General features: G+C 55.4%; 1 protein-coding gene across 1 annotated transcript in view; it reads left to right on the forward strand.

Annotated features, from left to right (window-relative positions):
- Positions 1-1873: 1873 nt before the first annotated feature.
- Positions 1874-24052, forward strand: part of CPAMD8 (C3 and PZP like alpha-2-macroglobulin domain containing 8) — a 75185-nt gene continuing 53006 nt past the window's right edge. Inside the window, exons 1-13 of the mRNA XM_040629089.1 lie at positions 1874-1962; positions 5989-6140; positions 7703-7725; positions 9702-9867; positions 9949-10001; positions 10272-10289; positions 10703-10757; positions 12662-12775; positions 14215-14299; positions 15554-15662; positions 17309-17536; positions 20001-20171; positions 23082-23210. Coding sequence (XP_040485023.1) covers positions 1874-1962; positions 5989-6140; positions 7703-7725; positions 9702-9867; positions 9949-10001; positions 10272-10289; positions 10703-10757; positions 12662-12775; positions 14215-14299; positions 15554-15662; positions 17309-17536; positions 20001-20171; positions 23082-23210 — 1392 coding nt within the window. The remainder of the gene's footprint in view (positions 1963-5988; positions 6141-7702; positions 7726-9701; positions 9868-9948; positions 10002-10271; positions 10290-10702; positions 10758-12661; positions 12776-14214; positions 14300-15553; positions 15663-17308; positions 17537-20000; positions 20172-23081; positions 23211-24052) is intronic.

Genomic DNA, 24052 nt, shown 5'->3' on the forward strand with positions numbered 1-24052 from the left:
GGGAGGGGCAGGAGGCTGGCTTCGAGGCTGGAGCTGTGGGGCCCAGTTTACCGAAGGGCAAGAGGAGTGGCAGGACAGATGGCTATCAGGAGGGTTATACTAGAAGGCCCTGCCTGATGCCGGAGTGGGCTGAGATCAGAGGCCGGCACCTCTTCCTGGGCTCAGCACCCTCCTGTGCCTGCTGCCTCCCCCTTCCCCCCAGGCTCCTGCAGGGCCCCTCCCACATCTGCTGGGCAAGCCCTGTCTGCCCTCCTGTCCCCTGCCCATGGCTTGGCCTAAAGCCAAGAGAGGGCTGGTGGGGAGGCCACCTAAAGGACCCAGGGTGCCTGGGAACAGGGAGGGTTCAAAGGAAGCTTCCAGGAGGAGCAGGAGTCTGGCAGCCAAAGGAAAAGGGTAGAAGAGCAGAGTTTAAGAGCTCAGCACAAAGCATCTGAGGAGCCAGGGTGAGGCCGAGCCATTAGGGCAGCCTGGAGTTTGGACTTGGTCCCAATGAACAGGGATCCCCAAAGATTTGGGGCAGGAGGGAAGTGTGGTCAGCACTAGAGTTTTAGGAGGGCCCTGGTAGCTGGAGTGGTCCTCCTAGAGGGGCCAATGGTGCCAGTTGGGGGGGGGGTGATGCTGGAAGGAGGGGGAACAGGACTTGGACATGATATAGAAGGGAGGTGCGGCCCCCCCCCAGGAACCTATGACAATGGGGCCATTGCTCAATTGGGGGCACTCTGAGGGGTCCAACCCTGCTGTATGTCAGAGGGGAAAGGGAGGCTCAGAGAGGGAGGGGCCTGGCCAAGGGGATTTGTGGACAGCGGCAGGGGTGCGGAAAGGGTAGAAGAGAGGACCCGCAGTCAGGGGCACCCGCAATCAGGGGCACCGGCAGTCAGGGGCCCAGGGGCAGCTGCGCATCTGGAAGTTTCACCCCTTGGCCAGCCTGTCTCCCCAAAGGGCTCCGCTCCTGAGGCCACGTGCACTGCACAGGTCGCCGGGCCCTGGCTGGAGTGGGCGCCCTGCCGGGTCGGGGCTTGAAGGCGGCACCGAGAGGCAGCTCCCTCCCGGGAGGCCGAGGCGGGGCGAGTCCGCAGAGGGGGCCAGGCGGGGGCGACTGGGGAGGAAGGCTGGAGAGGAGGCAGGGGATGTCGGGTAGGGGGGCAGCCCCAGGAGGAGGTGGGTCCCAGGAGGTTGACAACCCGGGGAGACGGGAGCGCGGAAGATCGGGGGAGAAGGAAAGGACAGCTTGGGTCCGAGGAAGGGGGAGGACTTGGGCCTGGCCTGGGGGTGGGTCCAGGGTGGGGTCCGGCCCGGGCAGGGGGTGGGGCGAGTCCGGAGAGAGTCCTCGGAGGGGATGAGTCCCGAGAAGGGAGCGGGGGCGGGTCGGGGTCCGGAAAGGGGGCGGGGCGGGCTGCCGAGCTGGGAGGATGGAGAGAGCAGTGCAGGGAGGGGGCGGGGGGCATAGGGGCCCAGTCGGGTCCGAGGAGCGGGGAGGGCGTGGTCAGGGTCGGTGGGTGATCCACCGAGGGGTCCGGGCAGGGGGCGGGGAGGGCCCGGGAGCGGGTTGGGGAGAGTGAGGTGCAGGGGCTGAGTCCCGGGAAAGGAGCGGGGCGGGGCGGGCGGGTCCGGGAGGGGGCGAGCGGGGCGGGTCGCACCCGGGCTGGGGCGGGGCGGGCCCGGGGACGAGGCGGGTCCAGGGAGGGGGCTGGTCCCGGGCTGCCCCAGCTTGGCCGGCCACGGAGCGGGGCGCATGGCGCCGTGCGCACGGCGCGGGGGCTGCGAACAAAGGGCCCCCGGTGGCGCAGGGGGCACCGCAGCGCGCGGACCCCGACCCTGGCCCAGCCCCAGCCCGGCCCCATCCCTGGGCGCGGCGCCCCCGCGGAGCCGAAAAATGTGGGGCGCCCTGCTCTGCCCGTTGCTCGGGCGCCTGCTTCTGCTTCTGTCGCCGCGGGACGGCTTGTGCGCCGCGCCCCAGGCCCCGTGAGTTGCCCCGGGCGACGGAGGAGGTTGGCTGTCCTCGGGGAGGGGGTCCCGGGGACCGGCTCAGAGAGGTGTAGCGACTTGTCCAAAGCTACACAGCCTCCGCACTGGGCGGGACCTGGAGTCTTGTCCCCTGACTCCCAGGGGTCGGACTGGGAAGGGGGTGCCCTGACCTTCAGAGGTAACCCACGGAGGTACAGGGAGTCCCCAGAGCTAAGGCTGCGAGGCCAGCTCCTCCTCCCCACCTTGCCCCTTTGGTGTGACGGGGGCTGTCGTCCTGGGTGGCGATTTCGAGTTGTCCGTGGCATGGAGGTAAGAGGTGCGCGTCTTGGCCGGGAAACCGGAGGAGAGCCCTACCGTTCCGTTTTCCTTGGGAGGGCGTGGTGGCGGGGAGGGAGTGTTTGTTTGGCTTCCACATTTTTCTTGAAGTTTGACTACAGAGCTTCTGCTGAGGAGGTGAATTAACTAGCTGCTAAGGAGAATTTCCCAGGAGTTGGCTTCACCGGGAGTATTCCCAGACCTGCCAAGTTGGGGTGAGCCCTGCAAGGCTGTGGGTTCAGGGGGGCCGCCCGGAGCTGCCGGAGCTCAGCCGTGTAGTCCGGCCTCAGCCTTGATGAGGTGGCTTGTTCCAGCAGCGCTTGCTTAGGAGTTCCGAGAAAACAGGTCAACCGTGGGATGAAGTGGGTGGTGTCGCTTCCAGCCACGGTGCCTTTGGGATCACAGTTTGAAAAGTAAGACACCATCCTGGGCTTTGAGCAGTGGGATTTACCTCCCCTGGGCCTTGTGACATTGGAATCCAGCAAATTTTTGTCCGGATCTTAAGGCATTCCTTAAAATAGAGGTCTTCAGCCAGGGGGAGATGATTTTTGCTTCCCTGGGGTCATTGGGTAATACTAGGGGCATTTTTGGTCCACATCGAGGGGGAAGCAATGCTGCCCAAATCTACTAAGTGAAGGCTGGGGGTGCTGAGAAACATTTGGCCATGCACAGGTCCACCCCACCACACAGCTCGACTGGGCCCTAAAGTACAGACCCTGCCTTATACAGACCAAGTGTCTCTGGGTTGCAGAGTTTCAAGCTGTTCTCAAGAGTGTTTGCCTCTGACTAAAGTCATCCTGGGATATTACCTTCTGTCAAGGAAAATGGAATCCCTGTGTGGGGCTCGAAGTGCTAGGAAGTGAAGTTGCAAAATTACTGACCTGGAGTTCTAGATTAGTCGGCCTCTAAGCCAGAGCCGTGGCCTAACCCACTAGAGTGATTGGGGTTTAGGAATAGCCCTGGATACCCACTTCTGTGACCCATGTGATTTTTTCTTTAAAGATTTTATTTATTTACTTGAGAGAGAGTGAGAGAGAGAGCGCGCATAAGCAGGGGGATGGGCAGAGGGAGAGGGAGAAGCAGGCTCCCTGCTGAGCAGGGAGCCCAATGCAGGGCTCAATCCCAGGACCCTGGGATCATGACCTGAGCCGAGGGCAGATGCTTAACTGACTGAGGCGCCCTGACCCATGTGATACTTGAATGAGGAATCCCTGACCCCAGAAAGCAGTACGGATTTGCACATTGTCCTAAGACCAGTACTGTTGAGGGCACCTGGGTGGCTTGGTCCATTGGGGATCTGCCTTCTGCTCAGGTCATTAACCCAGAGTCCTGGGATTGAGCCCTACATCGGGCTTGCTGCTCAGTGGGGAGCCTGCTTCTCCCTCTGCCCTTCACCCTGCTTGTGCTCTCTCCTGCTCACTCCCTCTCTCAAAGAAATAAATAAAATCTAAAAAAAAAAAGACCAGTACTGTCTACTCTTTACCAAACACCACCCTTCCCAGGCCGGGACCTTCTGAGACCTTCTGAGACTGAAACCAGTGTCAGTCCTGATGCCGGGGGGCGGGGGGGGTGTGTGTGTGTGTGTGCATCAGGTCACCAATGCTTGGCTGGCAAGCATCCCAACAGCTGCAACTCCTGAACCTCAGGGAGAGTTAATTTGGTTCTGTCGGGTTCTCTAGGCCCTTTGGGTGAAAAATCTAACTGAGATCTGGATACAGGCTTTAAGACGTGACCAAGGAACATGAACGTGTGGCTTGTCTATTCCCTGAATGCTCTTCCATGGTCTGCGTGTGCTATGTGGGAGGTCCTGGGGATCAGCTGGGAGCTAGATGGAAAGATTATTCCTAGAGGGGCCTGAGGTCCTGCTGCAGCGGGCAGGACACGTAGGAAGCCAGAGGCCTTGCACACCCGGGCCAGTGTTGGGATTAGATAATACACGGCACTACCTAGTGTGACTGGGATCGCTGTTCGCTGTGTGAACTGCTGAGGCCGGACACTGCGCGTGGGAGCTCAGGGAGCTCCCTGCACGCTCTGGTGGGTGCTGGAGCCAGCAAGACACTACACAGCACGTACAGAACAAGAGTTCCCATGCTTGAGGCAGTATATGTCTCCCCCACTGTCACTGCTTGCACACCCCATTGGCATGAGAATCCGAGAGAACACCTAAGACCCAGGATCCGTCCACATTCTGGTCAGTGCTGGACCTGGACAGTGCCTTCACGAACCCCAGGGTCACTGATGCCCCAGATGATGCAGTCACATGCCCAGGATGAATGCATGCTCTGTGCACAGCTGAGGCCAGACGCTGCACGTAGAAACCCGGTCATTGTGGGTGGTGGGTGGTGCTGGAGTCGGTCGGAACACTGGACCCCCGGGTCGTTACTGGTTCCAGTCATTGCTGGATGTGGGCTGCGTGCTTACAAAAGTAGGGTCTTGGCACATTCTCATCAGTGCTGGAGTTACATAGGAAGTACATGGTATGTCCCGAGGTTCTTGCAGGCTCCGGTCAGTCCTGAAGTGGGACAGTCCATGTAGGAAGCCAGAGTGCATGAGCTCTGGCCACCGTTCAAGCTGGACAAAGCATGGTGGACTCCCAGGGTCAGTGCTGCGGCCGGACGGTACCCAATAGGAGCCCAGTGTGTCTTTTAAAATGCCAGATTTTTCATGAAGTTTTAATGAAGTCCAGTTTATCAATGATTTCTTTGATGGATCGTGCATCAGTACCTTATGCATGAAATCTTTGCCTAACCCAGGCTCCCGAAGCCATTTCTCCTGCTTTCTTCCAGCGCTCTTTTAGTTTTATACTTGCTAGATCTCTGACCTAGTTTGAGTTCACCTCAGTGTATGGCGTTCCGTCAGGGTCTAAATTTGTCTCTGTGTGTGTGGACATCCGGTTGTCCCAGAAAGGATTTTTGAGACACGCAAATCTCTCCTACTCTCATTGCCTGGCTTAGTGTTTTCCCTTTTGCCTGTTTCCTCCTGGTGCCTGTAGTTCTCTGCATAGCTGGGTTTGTGCTGCCTTTGCTGTCTGGGCTCTTGGTGCTTGCTTTTGCGTTGTGAGCAGTTTTCACGGTCAGAGATGAATGAGACTTTCTGATTATCCGTGGAAAGTTGTAGAACACCAGGGGCGGGAGCTCAGGTGGGGAGGACCTGTGTGCCTCTGGTCAGGTGCCCTACGGGCACCCCAAGGTTCTCCCCTGTCTGTGGGATCTGCGGCATATTCCTTCTCCTTCTGAAGCGACAGCTTGCCCATCTGGAAAGTAAGCTAATGTTCTCTACCTTCCAGGAGTATCTTCACAGTTGGTGAAGCTGAGGATTTTCAGGAAGAGAGGCCTGTTTTGGTGCCACTGTTCACAGAGCTCTTCCTGTTTCGGGCCATTTAGTTTATTTTCAGGGTTTTGTTCTTATGATTAATGCTGCAGGAAGCTCCTTGTTTCTTTCCACTGAGTTCTGGAATCTGGCTGCCTGGGTTTGAATCCTGGTCTCTTACTGGCTCGGGCACGTGGCTTGGCTTTCCAGGGCTTAATTTCTGACTCTGTAAATGGCTTTTTGGCGCTTGTCACAGGGTGGCTGTGAGGATGAAGTGGGATCCTGCCAGTTACTCAGGAGAGTGGTTCACAGTGTTGGTGCGGCATTCGCAAAGGTCCTGTGGCAGAATGCACTGACTGCAAACTGAGTGACCTTCACTGAGGCTCTCCTTTCCTACAGGGCCTACTTGATTGCTGCACCCTCTGTCTTCCGCTCCGGAGTGGAGGAAGTCATCAGTGTGACCATCTTTAACTCCCCCCGGGAAGTCATGGTCCAGGCTCAGCTGGTGGCCCAGGGCGAGGCGGTGGCGTGGAGCCAGGGAGCCATCTTGGGTAGGTCCCTGGGGTGCCTGACCAGGGCTTCCTCTCCCTTGGCAAAGTGGCCTTCGTGGCTCAGGCAGTGTGGGCATTGCTTTGCTTCTCTTCCATCCCACCTCCCATCAGGGGAAGGAAAGCAGATTTCTTTTCCCCCCACTTTTCAGATGGGGAGAGTGAGACCCAGTAGAGGCAGCAACTTGCCCTGTCTAGGAAATCAGGGTGCATCGTTTCTCTGCAGCCCAGGTTCTGTGGGTGCAGATCTGGATGGAGTCGGGCATCCTTCTGGTTGGAGGTGGGCCTGGGGCCCAGAGGGACTCTCAGGACCTCTTCAGACCTTTGGTCGAGCTTCTAGCGCCCCTGTGGTGTTAGGTGCCAGATAACAACAGTGAGGGCCTCCTGGACACAGGTGGTGAGAGCAGGGAGCTGCCTCAGGGCCTGTAGTCCAGCAGGGAGACACCTGATTCCTCACGCAGAATGTGATTTGGCCACAGGAGACACAGACGGACGATGTCGGGGTCCTAAGGCCAGCGAGGCAGCACCTATCCCCCAGTGAGATGAGGGAGAGGCTGGCCTGGAGGGGAAACCAGGAGAGGGCTTGGGTAGGCAGGAGTGCAGGCAGTCCTGACTCTGTGGGTCGCCCCAAAACTCACATCAAGTTGGCTTCAGCAACCAAGTGTTTATGGGCTGTCATAACTCGGCAAGTCCACTGGCATCCCTGGCTGTCGTCTCCCAGCCCCACTTCCGAACCGGCCTGCGTCTCCCCCAAGCTGAGAGAATAACAGGTTCTCCAACCCGCTGAGAAATGTCCCAGCATTCTCTCTGATTGGCCTAACTTGGGTCATGTATTCAATCCTGACCCAACCCCTCTGTCCTGGGGGGGGAGGCCTATGCTGATTGGCCCATTTGGGGTCATGTGCTCAACTCTGAACCAATCACTGTGACTGGGGGAAGGCCTATGTAGATTTTCGCAGAGCCCCAAGAGAGATGGGCGGAGCCGCACCAAACCTCCTGAGCTGGGAGCTGGGCAGGTCTCTCCCCCCAAGGAAATTGGGGTTCTGCTAGTAAAAAATGGGGAATGGATACTGGGAGGCAAAAACAGTAAATCAAGTCTTAGAAAGCCCGGACAGGTGTCACAATGGTAAATATTTCGGCTTGGGTCAAGAGAAAGGTGATGGGAAAACATCTACTGGAGGGAGGTCTACTGGGGACCTCAGTCTCCTGTTCTTTCTCTCTACCCTTCTTGTTCCACTGCCCTGGACTCTTCTCTTTGCTCCCCTTACAGCACACCTTGGGCATGGGGCCAGGGGTGAAGTGAATTATTAAGTATGCGGGCTGGCCAGCTTTCCCCTGAATAGTTCGGTTTTGTCCATCCCCTCTGGCCTTCAGGCTCTCACCAGCTTGGAGGAAACCTCTCACTTTTCCCAATCCCAGCCCAGACCGGCATGACCCAGTGTGTGTGTCCGTCCACAGACAATTCCTCTGGGTTGAGAAGGCCCCCAGTTATAAGGCTGCAGCTCAGGGAGGTAGGCAAACCCAGCTTCCAATTTAACTGTTTTCATTTAATTTTTATTTTTTAGATAAAGGGACAATCAAACTGAAGGTAAGCTATGAATTTTTAACATCTTACCGAACCCTACCTTGGAAGTAACTGATTTGGAATGGAACAAGAGAAGTTTCATGTGTGGTGAGAAAAATCATTAGTGGTGATGTCAGCAATGAATAATGAAGAAAAAATTGAGAAAAGGAGAAAACTCATCCATAATCCCATCCCCCCATACTTTTCACTTTCTCATGTTTCCCATAAATCCTCATCCACATAAAGACATTTCTTTCATAGCTGCAATTAAAGGGTAGACCCCCTTTCACTTCCTGCTATTTTCTCTTAACGCGCTGTGTAAACATAATTCCATGTGTTCAAATCTCTATAATAGTAATTTGCCTCCTATTGTTAACCTCATCCTATCCCATCTCTTTTATGTACTAATTTATTAACCCTCTCCACCTTGTACATGGTTAGATTTTTTAAAAGATTGTTTTCAGGGTTTTGATAACATAATCCAAACATTGCAGGCATCTTTGCACATAAAGATGTCTTAGCATTCTTTTTTTTAAAAGATTTTATTTATCTGAGAGAGTGAGAGAGAGTGCGCGCACATGCGCGTGCATGTGTGGGCATCTGTGGGGGTGGGAGGTAAAGGGGGAGGGAGAAGCAGGCTCCCCGCTGAACAGGGAGCCCGATGTGGGCCTCGATCCTGGGACTTCGGGATCATGACGTGAGCTGAAGGCAGGTGCTTCACTGACTGAACCACTCAGGTGCCCCCAAGATGTCTTAGCATTCTGAATGCCTGCCTTGGGCTGAACACCCCGAAAGAAGAATGACCAGGTTAGGAACCAAGCCTCGTGCTTGGTCCTGCTTTGTCTTTCAAGACACAGCAGTCCCCCTGCACGGCACCACCTGTGACGTAGTAGAGACCAAACTTCCCACAGCTTCACCGGCATTGAATATTATTATTTTAAAATTATTTTGTGAACCAGACCACACCGTAGGTAATTCTCTGATGTGGGTTTTTGAACTGGAGTCTTTGGATTTCAAGGGGTTCACAAGCCCTGAAATTGTCAGTATTTTCTGGGTTAGCTGTTCCTTAACTTTTATCAGGCACTCAGAGGAGTCCCGGAATGAATGGGTGACATCGAGAGTCATTCTGAATTACAGTGTGCCCTCCCCCAGTGATCCGTACCAAGTCTGAAGTGGTTCCTCTCCTCTGCAGGGTGTCCCTAGTGCCTGAGCGCTGCGGGACAGAGGCCTTCCTGCCTTCCTGACAACAGTAGAACCTTTTCTCTAAGGCAGCAGCTCCCACCTGGTGGGGATGTTTGCCCTACCCCCCGCCCCCGGCCCCAGGACATCAGTGTCTAGAGACCATTTTGGTTGTCACAACAGGGGAGGGCACCTCCTGGGTGCTCAGGACAGCCTCCATGTGCTGGGGACAGTGCAGAGGACAGCCTCCATGACCAAGAAAGAGCCAGCCCCAGATGTCAATAGTTGGGAAGCCCTTGATAAGTCTCCCAGAGCTGCCCTTTGAGCAGATCGGCTTTCTTGTGAATCAGAAAGCCGGGCCACACTGGACAGGGGTTAAGATTATGCATGATCCTTGCCCACTGCTCCTCAGAAGGGACACTTCACAGGATCGGTGCTGCGGCTTTGTAGAAGAGACCAGTGAAGGGCTGTATAATTCTAGGAGAGAAGGGGCCAGGGGAATCTTCAGACTAGACTAGAGACTCCAAAAAAAGGTCTTGGGATCCTTAACTCTTAGAATAGCTCCTGAAGAGCAATGCTCAGCTTGGGCAGGGAGGATTCTGGCCCCTCAGGGAACACTGGCAGTGGCTGGAGACATTTCTGGTTGTCCTAACGAGGGGGGGGGGCTACTGGCATCTGGTGGGTGGAGGCCAGGGATGCTGCTCAATGCTGTGAAATGATGGGGTGCCCTGCCCTGCAAAGAATGATCCAGTCCTAAGTGTCATTGGTGCCAACGTTGAGAAACACTCTGTCGTTCGCAAAGCTCTGTGGTCTGCCTGCAGGTGCCCACGGACGTCCGGGGCCAGGCCCTCCTGCAGGTGTGGGGCCGCGGCTGGCGGGCGGAGGAGGGCCCCCTCTTCCACAACCAGACCTCCGTGACTGTGGACGGCCGGGGCGCCTCCGTGTTCATCCAGACCGACAAGCCGGTGTACAAGCCCCGGCACCGAGGTGGGCGGCTCGCGCAGGCTGGGGGGAGGGGAGGGCCAGCCATGGCCAGAGCTGCCACACGACGGTGTCCTTCCCTTCCAGTGCTCATAAGCATCTTCACTGTCACCCCAAACCTGAGGCCCGTCAGCCAGAAGGTGAGATCGGCTTCTAAAACCCTGTGCCTGGAACACACCCGCCTGGGACCACCTGGCCAGGGGCACTGCCAGCCTCTGGTCTTTTCCCCCCATTCTTTCCAGTTTCGACCTCCGTTCTGGGTTTTGTCCTGTGGCTCCGAGTCCCCTGGGGAGCCAGGGGGAGGTCTGTGGGACAGAGGGAGGCCAGAGCACTGCGGGCGTGTGGCACATGCTCAGAGGGCTGGGGGCCTGCAGGGGGCTGCGCTCACTGCCTGTCTGTCTGTGTTGCAGCTGGAAGCCTACATTCTGGTGAGTGGCATGTGACCCCCTCCGCTCTGACTCGGGGCCCGGTAGCCTGCTCTCTGTCTTCCCCGACCGTCTGCTGCCGAGGTAGTCCCTGCCTGTCCCAGCGCCTCACGAGGCGGGCACGGGGTCCATCGCGGGCCCTAGACCTGCCCTGGGGCAGGCTAAGCGTGTGTCTGTTTGCCTCTCTAGATTTGCACCCAGCTCCTTAAATGGGGACAGATCCGGCCCCTTTGTCCCTGTGTCCTCAGACCAGTGGCTTCTGTGCCCCGAGCTTTCATTTGCTCCCGTGTAAATGGCTCCTCTGGGGGCCTGCCCTCCACGCTTGTCCCACCCTAGAGAGAGGGCTTGGAGGGTGCACACGTGTGCCGGGCACACACCGGCTGGCCTGAGTTGACTACGGTGTTTGTCCGCCGCAGGACCCCAGGGGCTCGAGGATGACGGAATGGAGACACTTGGAGCCATTCTGCTGTGGTAAGCCTCTTCCCATCCCCTCCCCTTTCTCCTTCTGCAGTTTTGGGGGGCAGATGCAATAAATCTCCAGGGAAACTAGATTGTGCCCTCAGTGCACCCGCTCACTGCAGCATCACAACCCACCCGTGCTTCTCTGGCCCCGGCATCCAGCTGGGGCTCCTGCACATAACTTGAGGCCTTTGGGGGAACATCAGGGTCTTGTTTGCTGGCACCTCCCGTCTTCCTCCCACTGCAGATCTTCCGCCTCGTCATCCCCTTGAGGGGTCCTGGACCCCAAGTGCCTCTGTGAGTGCAGGGCCTAGATCTAGGAGGCAGGTGGACTGTGGTGGTTTATGCAGTGTTACACTTCCGGGTCCCCTGGTCTGGCCTTGAGCCCTCTTTCCTGTTCTGAGATACTCGGGGAGGGCTGACAAGCAGGGACAGGGCTTCCGTGACTGTCCTTCCTTGAGTTCCGAGCCTGGGGCTGCAGGGGCCACGTGGAGCCAAGGGCAGGACACTTGGACTCTCTTGGTGACCCATCCTGCCTTCTTGCCTGGCACTCGGCCTGCTTTCCTCTACTCTACCCTCCCCATCGGGCCCTTTCGCTCCCTCTCACTGACTGTCTTCCTACCAGCAGATACCTGCTGGGCACTGAAGTAGATGCTGACAAAGGGTGAACTTTCTGCCCAGTGGGGGAAACAGACATTAAACCGCGGATAACATCTGCCATGATGAGTGCTAGCAAGGAGAAGTACAAACTCAGAGAGGGCAAAACAGGGTTCTTGCCCAGCCTGGGGAAGCAGAGACAATCCTGGAAGGCTGCCTGGAGGAAAAGCCTTTCCAGCAACAAAGTGGAGAAGGAGCAGAGTTAGCCAGGCCAAACGAGGGGCCAGGGAATGTGTTCCAGACAGAGGCCCAGCATGCAGGAGGCCCGGTGGATGGCAGGGAGAGTGAGGCCGGGCACAGGAGGGAGGCCCTACGTGTCAGGAGTGCTGACGCCAGAAGCAGCAGTGAGCCCAGGGGGCCTCTCGGGCTGCAAGGAGGTGTACGGACTTGATCTTCAGAACACAGGGGAAGGGAATGACTGGGCCCCCATTTAAAAAGCTCCTTGAGATATGTGTAGACCAGGGGTTCTCAACTGGTGCAGTTTTGCTCCCGTCCTGGGGAGTGACTGGTAATGTTGACCACGGACTAATGAGGCCCCATAGAAAAGGTATGTTGGTGACATGCACCCCCAAACATCCTCTGACCTTCGAAGGCTCAGAATATGTGAGGAAAGAGACCTTTTGCCGTCACGTTTGCCAATTCCACAGTGACGGAGAGGGGCGGTGGGGGCTGTGTAGTCTCTGGGTTTTCCCCGGAGTCCCGCTGAGCTGCCCTCACGGTGTCACTGTTGGGGACAGGCAGAGCAAGTGCCACTCGGGAGTGACCGATACCCACGCGGCATTTGGAGTTTTTGCGCCATTGAGATTCCTCCCTTGGAGCCTCGTGGAAAATCCCAACTCTCCTCCCAGCGTGAAAACAGCTCCTGTCGGGGTTCCGAGGAACGGACCCAAAGCCAAAGCTGCCTTGTCTGTCTGAGGCTGGTGGCATTTTGGGGGGCCCATTTGCAGGGAGAGCGGTGCTCCGTCTTGAAGCCTGTTCAGAATCTGCTCAGCTTGGGCAGCAGTAACCGCCTGGTGGGCGGGGGCAGCGGGGGGGGGGCGGGATTCTGCCCCCAGGGAACCTTAGCATTATGTGGGAATATGTGGGGTTGCCATGACTTGGGGGGAGGAGCTACTGGCATCTAGTGCGTGCAGGCCAGCGATGCCGCGTGATGTCTTGGGATGGACAGGGCAGCCCCCAACCATGGAGTATGGTCGGGCCTGGCTGGCTCTCTGCACACGCTCTTGCCCCAGGATGACCGGTCGTCTCTCCGTGCACAGGTGTGGCCAACATGACCTTCCCCCTGTCTGACCAGCCGGTGCTGGGAGAATGGTTCATTTTTGTTGAAATGCAAGGCCACGTGTACAACAAGTCCTTCGAAGTTCAGAAGTATGGTAAGCTGGAGAATCTTACGATCTTAGGATTTCACATCTGGGCAAAACCACAGACCCGGTGACATCGCCGGTGATGGGGGAGCACGGCGGCAGCCCCATGGGCTGGGGCTCCGGGCAGAGAGCTGGGCACTTTGTCATTTCCCTTTTGGAAGAATTATCATAAACCACACGTTACAAAATTTGCCCTCTTCACTATTTGTAAGTGTACAGTTGTGTGGTATTAAGGACATTCGTGTTGTTGGGTAGACATCACCACCCTCCATTTCCAGAACATTTTCATCGTCCTGGACTGAAACTTGGACCCCAGGAAACACTAACTCCCGTCCCCTTCCCCAGCCCCTGGCCCGCCCGCTGTCCTGCTTCCTGTTTCTATGACCGACTCGCCCAGGGGCTTTGTGGTATATGTGCTTTTGGGTCTGGCATATTTCACTCAGCATCATGTCCTCCAGGTCCATCCATGTCGTAGCCTGGGTCAGAATTCCCTTCCTTTTTATTTTTTATTTTTATTATTTTTAAAAGATTTTATTTGTTTATTTGACAGAGAGAGAGACCACAGGCAGGGGGAGCAGCAGGCAGAGGGAGAGGGAGAAGCAGGCTCCCCGCTGAGCAGGGAGCTCGATGCCGGGTCTCAGTCCCAGGACCCTGAGATCATGACCCGAGCGGAAGGCAGGCGCTTCACCGACTGAGCCACCCAGGCGACCCCTCCCTTCCTTTTTAAGTCCATTTCTTTTGGTTCCTTCGTCGTCATCCTGACCCTGTGCACAGATGGGGGAGCTGAGACCTTGAGAGCCATTCAGGAAATGGCTCCAGTAACAGGAGCTGGGGACCGATCATGGACCAGAGCCACTTACTCTGCTTCTGTGCTGAAATTCTCCCTTAACCTGGTCAGGGGTTTCTCTGTTCAAGAAGAAGTCCCCAGAAGGAAAGGGTGTAGAGGGCAGGGCTGTTGGTTGCAAGTGGCAGAAGCCCAGTGCAAGCTCTGGAAGTAAAAGGAAAGGAATTTATGGCCTTGTGTCGTAAGCTGGAAGGACCAGCTTTTTCCCGTTTCCTCCGTGCAGCTTCCCGGTGTTGGGGGTGTTCGTCCCTCCTCTCCAAGCTGCCCAGGGTGACCAGATGGCTGGCCGCTCCCTGGGCTGAGCCACTTGCGCACCTCTGGGCCGGGCTGCGCGCAGAGCAAATGGCCTAAAAATGATGAGATGTGGGCCTCTCAGGAGAAAAAGAGTGTGCGTCCCCCCAAAGTAGGAAATAGATGCGGGTCAGCAAAATCCCCAGAATGCTGCCCGTGCTCAACGAAGGGTGGGGGTGTGGATTCCTGTGGTGTTGGCCTCGTGGTGGCCCCGGGCTGCGGCTTTGCTGTTATCCCTCCTACAGCTCCAGGACTTTCTGAGGCCACCCCCGCGGTGGAAGCCGCCCTTCCCTCTCTCTGCTCTCTCCTTCAGTGTTGCCGAAATTTGAGCTCCTTATTGACCCGCCCCCGTATATCCGGGACCTGGACACATGCGAGAAGGGCACTGTGCGGGCCAGGTGAGAAAGAGGGGGTCAGCAGGGGCGAGCCCCTTCCCTTGTAGACACGCCCCCTCCCGGGACACGCCCCCTCCCGGGACACGCCCCCTCCCGGGACACGCCCCCACGGGCAGGCCTCTTCTCCCTCAGACGCGCCCCTCTTGGGGGAGTAGCCCCCTTTTCCCGCCCTTGCTCCCCTCCTCCTGGGGCACACCCCTCTCTCTCCTCTTCCAGTGTCCCCCCTCTTCCTTGCAGACAGTACCCACAACAAATGGGCTGACCCGCAAGGGAGTTCTTGAAGGGGTTGCCTGTCTCATGACCAGGCTAATAACCAGCTCCAAAGTGAGGGTTGACCAGGTGTCCTGTCCCTTTCCGCGGGCCCCCCAGGGAGAGTCCTCCAAGGCTTGTGTTCCTGCCCAGCTCTGCCACGTACTAGAGCTTATGGTGGAGGTTGGCTCTCCTGCCCTCAGCTCCTCTAGCTGTGTGGTTTTTTTGTTTCTTTTTGGGTGTTTTTTTTTTTTTTTTTTTTAAGTAATCTCGCCTGTTAACATGGGGCTCGAACTCATGACCCTGAGATCAAGAGTGCCCCCGCTCTACTGACTGAGCCAGCCAGGTGCCCCAGCTACGTGTTTTAAAATTGAAGGATGTTGTCAACTATACTCAAATAAGATTTTGAAAAGCAAAATAAAATCCAAAGATATGTTGGGTAGACACACCTTTTTTATAGTTTAGAAAATACTATCAAAACGCCTGGTGTTACTTTTTAATTCACTGTGATCTGCCATCTTGCTCCTGGGCCCCTGTAAGCAGGTGTCCCCTCTGCATAAGGCATGACAAATGTACACTTAAGTTTTACCAGCATTCTCTGAGAGGATCGTTTTATTCCCACTCTCTGGGTGAGGAAACCAAGCGGTCTGATCCCTGGTTCAAAGTTGAATTCACCAGAGCACTTAGGCCCAGGCTTCCCTGGTGCCCATGGTTATTAGATCCTCTGTACTGTCCTGCTTCAACAAGTGCCAGGCTCTCTGACCCTTGGTCTCTTTTTCTGTCAAATACAAGTCTTGGTGCAGAGGATTGCAGGCCCCTATGCTCACCTATCTATGCTGACTCTGGGCTATGGGAAGGGCTATAGGCACAGAATGTAGGATGGGGAAGCACCCCTGTATCAGCTGACCACACCACGGTGGGGGGGGGGGGCTTGGCCTTCCTGAGGCTGACCCCTCCCCTCCCCTGCTGCTCCGTGTGCGATTAACCCCTTTTGTCCTTTTGTTTCAGGTATACCTTTGGGAAACCTGTCTCAGGGACCTTAGCCATCAATATGACTGTAAATGGCGTGGGGTACTACAGCCAGGAGGTGGGGCGCCCCGTCCTCAGAACCACAAAGGTGAGGAGCAGAGACCCCATGCTGCTTACCCAATGGATCCCTTCCTGCAGGGCCTGCCCTTGGCTTCAGCTCCATGATCGTTTATTTTATTTTAGTGTACCCGTTCCCTGCAGCACCTAACTAGAAGGGGAGCATCCCGTAATTGGTTAGGGGTGCATATTTGGCTTTCTCAGTTGGTTCTAAGAAGTAAGGGCAGAATGGGACACCTGGGTGGCTCGGTAAGTAGACCGTGAGACTCTTGATCTTGGTGTCATGAGTTTGAGCCCCACCGTGGGGGTAGAGTTTACTTAAAATTTTTTTTCCTTAAAAAGTGGCACCTGGGAGCACCTGGATAGCACTGTGGGTTGGGCATCCGACTCTTGGTTTTGGCTCAGGTCGGAATCTCACGGTCGTGGGATCGAGCCCCATGTCGGGCTCTGCACTCAGCAGAGTCGGCTTGAGATGCTCTCTCCCTCTCCCTCTGCCCCTTCCGCTCATGCACGCACACACTCTCTCTCTTTCTGAAATTAAATACATAAATCTTTAATAAAATAAAGGAAAAGGGGTGCCTGGCTGGCTTAGTCAGTAGTGAGTCAGCAACTCTTGATCTCGGGCTTGTGAGTTTGAGCCCCATGTGGTGTGTAACGATTACTTAAATAAATAAATATTTTAAAACATTTTTTAAAAATTTAAAAAATCTTAAAAAAAAAGAAGTAAGGACAAAAATCAGAGAAGTTGTCAGTATTTTTTTTTAAAGATTTTATTTATTTATTTGACAGAGAGAGAGAGAGCACAAGCAGGGGGAGGAGCAGAGGGAGAAGCAGGCTCCCCAATGAGCAGGGAGCCTGATGGGGGACTCAATCCCAGGACCTGGGATCGTGACTTGAGCCAAAGGCAGATGCTTAACTGACTGAGCCACCCAGGCGCCTGACGTTGTCAGTTATTAATCAAGTCCCAGCCATTTGGGGCTGGTTGTTACAGGGGTTTGTCTTCCTACTGGTTGCTAGACATGGGGGTCAGACGTCCTTCGAGGCTGGCTCGTAGAGAATGGGTCGGCCATTTTTCTATATGGTCCTGCCATGGTCTGTTTGTATATTCAGGGGTAACTAAGTTTAGCCATTTGAGAAACTCCCAGACTGTTTTCCAAAGCGGCTGCATGACTTCACGTTCCCAAGTATGTAGAGTCTGGGGGTCCTCTGTCTCTGTGGGGCCTCTAGCCCTGGACCCTGTCATCCCTTCTGCTGGTGGTGTCCCTTGCCTTATTCTCTGATTTGTTGAGTAATGTTCTCCGAAGCTGTTTCTGCAAATGGCTTGTTTGCCGGGCCCCCGGTTGGGTCCTGAGATAGGGGTCGAATGGGGGCGTTCTGTGCCCCAGGAGTGGGAGCGGAGTGAGTGTTCCAAAGTGGGGGTGACCCGGTTCAAATCACTGCCCCGCTGTCTGCTGGCGGGCAATCATCTTACTCCAGGGGACATCTTACTCCCCGGGACATTGCTGCATCTCCAGCAAGGGATCCAGTGACCCCCAGTGCAGGTCGGCCGTGTCACTGCGTGTCCCTCTGGCCCTCCAGCCCGTGGAGTGTCCTGCACTTCAGATGTGTTTTTGAGAGTCGTTCCTCGAAGCCACTCCAACCCTGAGTGAACACATTCTGTGCGCTTCCTGCCTCCAGATCCACGGCTTCCAGGACTTCGACATCTGTGTGAAGGACATGATCCCCGCCGATGTCCCCGAGCACTTCCGGGGCACCGTCAGCATCTGGGCCACGGTGACCAGTGTGGACGGGAGCCAGCAGGTGGCGTTTGACGCCTCCACCCCTGTGCAGAGGCAGCTGGTGGATGTCCGCTACTCCAGGGACACCAGGAAGCAGTTCAAGCCGGGTCTGTCCTACGTGGGGAAGGTAAGCGCTGGGGATGGGGCCTGGGGCGGGGGTGGGGGGCATCCGAGGGCGCAGGCTCCACACTGCCTCCCGCCCCAGCTCCGCTTGAGGACCACCATGAAACCACTGCGGTGGCATCGTGGGTCCGCAGTGGGGACCCTGCTGAAGACGGCGTCCTTTAATTGCACCGTGTAACCTTTGCTCTCGGGGGACCGAGGGCTGCATTGCTGTGTGTGGCAAGAGCCGGTACCCCAGGGGGAGAGGCACTGGACACTTTGCTCCATCTAGAAGGATGGTCCGCTTTATTCAACATAGACAGACATGCCCGTACCTACCAAGACCCTGGTGTATCCATTTATTAAGTCAGTTTCTCTAAGGCAATGTGTTTCTTATTTCGGTTGACTTTATTTCTGGAAGAACTAGCATCCAAAGGAATGCCCGCAGAGGCAGATCTCCTGCTCCGAGACAGACTGAGTCAGACCCCGGGGAACGTGGCATTTTGAATAGGCCTCCACCTCCTACCCACCCACCATGCCATTCTTAGATAGGGTCAGGTTTTAGGTGACTACAAACCAAGATCCTTGTCTTAATTGCTGAACTGGGCATTTGTGTCCTGTGGGGGCAAGGCCAGTGACACCCGGTGTTACCCCAGAGGGAAGCTGGCTGCACCCCTGACCCCAGCTCTGCCCGCCACCCACATCCCTGGCCCCACTTACCTTCCGTGGGTCACTCATAGGATCCTGGTGGCCTGTCCTCATGCTGCATCCTGCTACTCCCCCTCTGTTCTGAGACCTCCTTCCTCTCTGTGCCTGGATCCCAGCCCCTACTTGTCTGCGCACAGACACACACCTGTGTGCCCCTGGATTTGAGGGTCCCAGCTTGTATAGAAGCTAAAGCACAAGGAGTGGGGTCGGAATGTGCATGAAGAAGGGGCTTGGGCTGTCAGATCAATGAATGGGAGAGCATTTCACGTAGGGCCGAGACATTACCCACCGTCTGCATTAAGAAACAGAGCTGTAAGTGGGGATTATGTAGTCTGAAGCCCCCGTCACCTGTCACAAGATTTCTGCACAGGCGAGGGACTACTCTAGGGTCCTTCGGGGCCCACAGACCATATTTCTTTCACACCATCCCTGTCTTCTTCTTCTTTTTCTTCTTTTTTTTAAAGATTTCATTTATTTGAGAGAGAGAGAGAGAGCACACATGCGCACTTGCGGAGGGGAGGGGCAGAGAGAGAGAGGGAGAAGCAGGCTTCCTACTGAGCAGGAATCCTGTTGTGGGGCTCCATCCCAGGGTCCTGGGATCATGACCTGAGCCGAAGGCAGACGCTTAACCCACTGAGCCACCCAGGCGCCCCACAATCCCTGTCTTCTGAGCCCCTTGTTCTGACTGCCTTTTCTGCCTGCCTGAATGAGGTCTGAGCATCACACGGAACTATTTGTAGCATTGCCCGTTCTGTTCCTACCTCAGCGTGGCACCAGGCCAATGGCCAGCACGTGGTGATTCCTACACTGTGATTTGAACATGGGGACCGTTGGGATAGAATTCAGAGTGCAGAAATAAATCCACACCCTGGATGGATACTGAGTCCCTGTGTGCTCCCCTAACCGATTGCCTGGGATACCTGCTTCCAGTTAGCCACTTACAGCTTCTCTAGACCAGTAGCCTCCAACTGGGACACACCTGACACCTTCCCTGTTTCTCGCTGTAAGGCTTTCCCACTTCACCTGCATTTGAGCCTCTGCCAAACACCAGTGATGGTGGCTGTGACTCCCTTGCTATAGCAAGCTCGGAATAAATAGCCTTTGCTCATTCTTTTTCAGGTGGTCTTCATTTAATTCCACACCATGTGGCCCAGGAGGTCCAGTTCTCCATGCAGCACCAGGCTAACGGCCAGCACCTGGTGACTCCTACCTTGTGACTTATTTGCCAAGTCCAAGGTCGTGAAGGTCCCCCACTCCGCCCCCCATCGTCTAAGTGTTTCAGAGTTTTAGCTCTTAACTTTAGGTCTGTGATCCATTTTTAACTTTTGTAGATGGTGTGAGGTAGGGGTTCACCTTCATTCTTTTGCGTGTAGGCACCCAGTCCCATTCGTTGAGGAAATTTGTTGAGGAAACTGTTCTTTCCCCCATTGAATGGTCTTAGCACGCTTATTGAAACCAGTTTGCCACGGATGTGTGCGTTTCCATCTGGACTCTCAGTTCTATCCCATCATCGATCTCCATGTCTCTCCTATGGCAGTACCATATTGTCTTGAGTATTGTAGCTTCTCAGTGAGATTTGAAATTGGGATATGTGAGTTCTCCTTTGTTCCTCTTTTTCATGATTATTTTGGTTATTTGGGGGTCCTTGCAATTCCTTGTGAATTTTAGGATCAGCTTGTCAATTTCTGTGAAGAAGCTGGCTGGGATTCTGATGGGGGATTAGATCAGTTTGGGGAGTGGTGCTGCCCTGACCGTGTTGAATCTTTGGTGACTCCTTCCAGGTGGAGCTGTCCTACCCGGATGGCAGCCCAGCCGAGGGGGTGACGGTCCAGATCAGGGCAGAATTGACACCGAAGGACAACATCTACACCATCGAATCTGTGTCCCGGGGAGGGCTGGTGGGGTTTGAAATCCCCTTCATCCCCATGTCAGCCCAACACGTGTGGCTGGAGGTGGGTGAGTTGCTTGGACCCTTGTCATTCAGCCACCAGATACGGCCTTGGTGCCTTTCCCAGTCCATGCTTGGGCACCACCTTGGTGGACCTGTGGCCTACTGCTGCCCTGAGGGAGTTTACAGTCTTTGATGGGGAGTTTGGGGGATGGATAACCAGCCCAACCCAGGGCAAGATGGGAGGTCATGGAGAGGTGAGGGCTCCGGGCTCTGTCATGCTGAAGGAGGCTGGCCCGAAAGGATCTCATCATGTGGACTCCTGACCCTAGGGAGTGTCATCCAGGCTGCTTCCAGGAAGGTGGAACAGCATGCAGAGGCCCAGAGGCCTCTGTGTAATTGGGTCCTGCAAGGCCCAGCCAGGCGGAGCCCTTCAGGAAGATACAGAAGAGGGAGCTGGAAGGGTGCACCTGACCTCACAGGGGTGCTTGGGGTTTACCCAGAAGGCAGCATTGGGGGACAGAGTGGTCTGATTTTGGATACCCAGCAGTTGCTCCAGTGACTATAATGGGAGAGTACTGGGGGAGGGGGCCACAGGTGGGCAGACAGGAGGTGATGACGGAGAGGCCACCGAGCCTGGAGCTGTGAAGGTAGATTGGGCAGGACATAGGGTCCCATTGTCAGGGGAGGGAAGAGCGGGAGTGATAGAAGAGAGTGTCCCAGCACCCCTCATCTTGTCTCTGTGACGGCCCCACAGATGCTGGATGGCAGGGAAGGGGTGGGGGGCAGCCTAGAGTAAATGTGTAGGTGGGAGCTGAGGACACTTGGGGTGACAATGGCCTCTGTGGGGTGGCATGTCCTTAAAGACTTTTAACCATCCACACTGCAGGCTCAAGAGTCTCCAGGCTACAGCCCTTCACCGGGCTACAAATCCATTATTACAGTTACAGCTTTTTTCCCTTAATGATTGAAAGACATTCCTTCATTTCCATTAGTCCCCTAGCAATTAAGTAGCAGCAAAGCCTCGAAATGACTACAAATACCAGAATTAGCTGAATAATTTTTTATCTCATAGATACATGTCTAAAAACGAGATTTTCCCAAAAATGTCACTTTAGTAGGAAGATGTTCTGTTTCTGTGACTAAATATGGTTAGGAAAAGGCCTTTTACTCTTTTAAAAGCAAAACTAATTGTAAATGTGAATTATTTTTAATTTTTTATTTTTTTAAAGATGTGTTTATTTATTTTAGAGACAGAGCATGAGCTGGGGGGAGGAGCAGAGGGAGAGGGACAAGCCGACTCCGCGCTGAGTGCAGAGCCCGACGTGGGGCTGGAGCCCAGGACCCTGAGATCACGACCTGAGCTGAAATCAATTCGGACGCTTAAGTGGCGGTGCCACCCCGGCGGCCCTAATTATTTTTTAACTGAGGGGTAATTGACACATTGCTGTATGTTCCTTTCAGGTGGACGACGTGAGTCCATATTTGCACGTGTCGTGAAACAGTCACCAAGTGAGCGTGGTCAAAGCTGGCACCACACGTAGTTACACGTTTTTCTTCTCTTATCCTGAGAAATTTTGGAGATCTACTCTTAGCAGCTTTCGAATATACAGTACAGTTGTGTTAACTGGTCACCACGCTGGACGTGCCATCCGGGGCTTACTTTTTAACTGGAAGTTTGTATCTTTGGCAAACACAATTTTATTACAGTGACATGGCAAATTAGGACCAGCCAAAGAGAGCGGGGCAGGGGCGCCTGGGTGGCTCAGTCAGTGAAGCGGCTGCCTTCGGCTCAGGTCACGATCCCAGGGTCCTGGGATCGAGTCCCATACTGGGCTCTCTGCTCAGCGGGGAGTCTGCTTCTCCCTCTGCTGCTTCCCCTGCTTCTGCTCGCAAATAAATAAATAAAATCTTAAAAAAACCAAAGAGAGCAAGGCAGAGGGTAAGAGCTGGGAGGGTCCCCCATTTGAAGCTTCTCGTGCTGTCCCTGTGGAGTCCCTGGGACACACTGCCCTCCCGGCTCGTGACGTGTGACATGTGACGGTAGCCACAGAGAACTGTCAGCCAGGGGTGCACACTCGAGCCCCGGTGTCCATCGGGGTCCATAACGTAGGCGTGATATAGGCATGAATCGTTGGCTCTGCGCCTCAGCTCTGGTTCTAGCCAGAGCTCCCTCCCTCGGAGGTCCGGCTGGTAGCACAGATCTCAAAGCCCCAGCCCCTTGTCCCTGCCCTGAGTCAGCCTGGTAGCACAGGTTACCAGGACACAACGTGCATAACAGAGATACTCTCATCCCTTCAGAGATCCCAGGGCTTTAGAGGCTACCTCCCAGAAACTGGGCACAAAATGGGCCAACTTCTTTATTCTTGATCTCACAGAAGTCTTTGATCTGCACCTCTGGCCTCTCCCTTGTGTGGCCCTATAGTCTTTCAGCAGCAAGTGAAGGGAACAGGCTCCAACCCCAAGGGAACAAAAGCAGTATAACCACCCCGCATGGCGCACGCGGAGGGGGAGGGCTTGAGCTCAGGGAGCAGCAGGGTCCAGAGCCCCGCGGATGCTCTCCCGCACCGCCGCTCCTTCTCCTGACCACCTTCTCCGTGGTCACTTCCCAGGCCTGTTATCCCCTCTGAGAAGCCACCAGGGCCACTGGCAAGCCAGAGAGAGAGAGAAAGAGAGAGAGAAAGAAAGAAAGGGGGTTGGGGAGGGCTTCCTAATACGCCTGTGATAGAACTGTCTCTTGGTGACCACCCCCGAACACCCTGTGACCAGTCTTGGCCACTTGCTCCCTGGAGCGGAGGAACAGTGCGTTAAGGCACATTGCAGTATGGTCTCTGAGAACTGGGGACGGGGGTCCCCAAAGGCAAACTGGAACATGAGAGGGTCTTGCTGCAGGCCAGGGCAGGCCGAAGCATCGCCAAGACCCCATTCTTCCACCAAGCACCCAGGCCTTGACCAAGTACCCTCTTTTCTTCAGACCAAGGTGACGGCACTCAGTGGAAAGCCCGTGGGGGCCCAGTACCTGCCCAGCTACCTGTCTCTCAGCAGCTGGTACTCGCCCAGCCAGTGCTATCTGCAGCTGCAACTGCCTTCCCGCCCTCTGCAGGTAAGGCTTTCAGGTGTGTGCCTAGGAAGCCGTGAGCTCGTACCTTTGGGGGGATCTGCGCATGCCCCAGCAGGGTTGCTGCTGGTACTGATGCTGGAGCCCCTGTCCCTCCAGCAAGGGGCGATTCCTCGGAATGAACGCCCGTGCTTTAATTATGGTGAACATTTAGGCTGTAGCCCGGCGTTTGCTGTGATAAACCTGGCCCTCAGTGTGCTGTTGTTTGCTCCCAGGCCTTAGGCGGGACCCCTGCTGTTGGCCCAGGTTCCCCCCGTCTGCAGGCTGGCACTTGCTGGGCGCAGACACCGGGTTTCCCCAGTTGACGCTTGTAGACATGGTACAGAGATGAGACAGCCGCGGAGCTGGGTCTCGTGATCCTTCTTCCCAGTCTCTTCAAAGATCCCAATTAAGTAAGATGCTCGGAGATGCGTGTGGAGATAGGGAGCTGTAAACACGGAGCAGAAAGTGCGGAGAGTTCCTCTGGATCTCCTCTCCCCTGCGTGCAGTGTCCCTGAAGATTAGCAGCTTGCCTTAGGGTGTCACGCCTGGTACGATTGGCGAGCCAGTGTCCACGTGTCGTTATTAACTACAAAGTCTGCAGGGTACGTTAGGGGCCTCTCCTGGTATTGCCGATTCCGTGGGTTTGGACAAGCATATAACAGCATGCATCCAGCAGTATAGCCTATCGTACAGAATTATTTCGCTGCCCTAAAAATCCTCTGGGTTCCCCCCACCTGTTCATTCATTCCTTCCCTCCCTGCTAGCCCCTGGCGACCACCAATCTTTTCACTGTTTTGATCCTTCTGCCTTTTCCAGAATGTCTCATCGTGTTGGGAGAAGTGAAA

The sequence above is a fragment of the Ursus maritimus genome, unplaced genomic scaffold (assembly GCF_017311325.1).
Source record: "Ursus maritimus isolate PB19 unplaced genomic scaffold, ASM1731132v1 scaffold_14, whole genome shotgun sequence".
Classification (NCBI taxonomy): domain Eukaryota; kingdom Metazoa; phylum Chordata; class Mammalia; order Carnivora; family Ursidae; genus Ursus; species Ursus maritimus.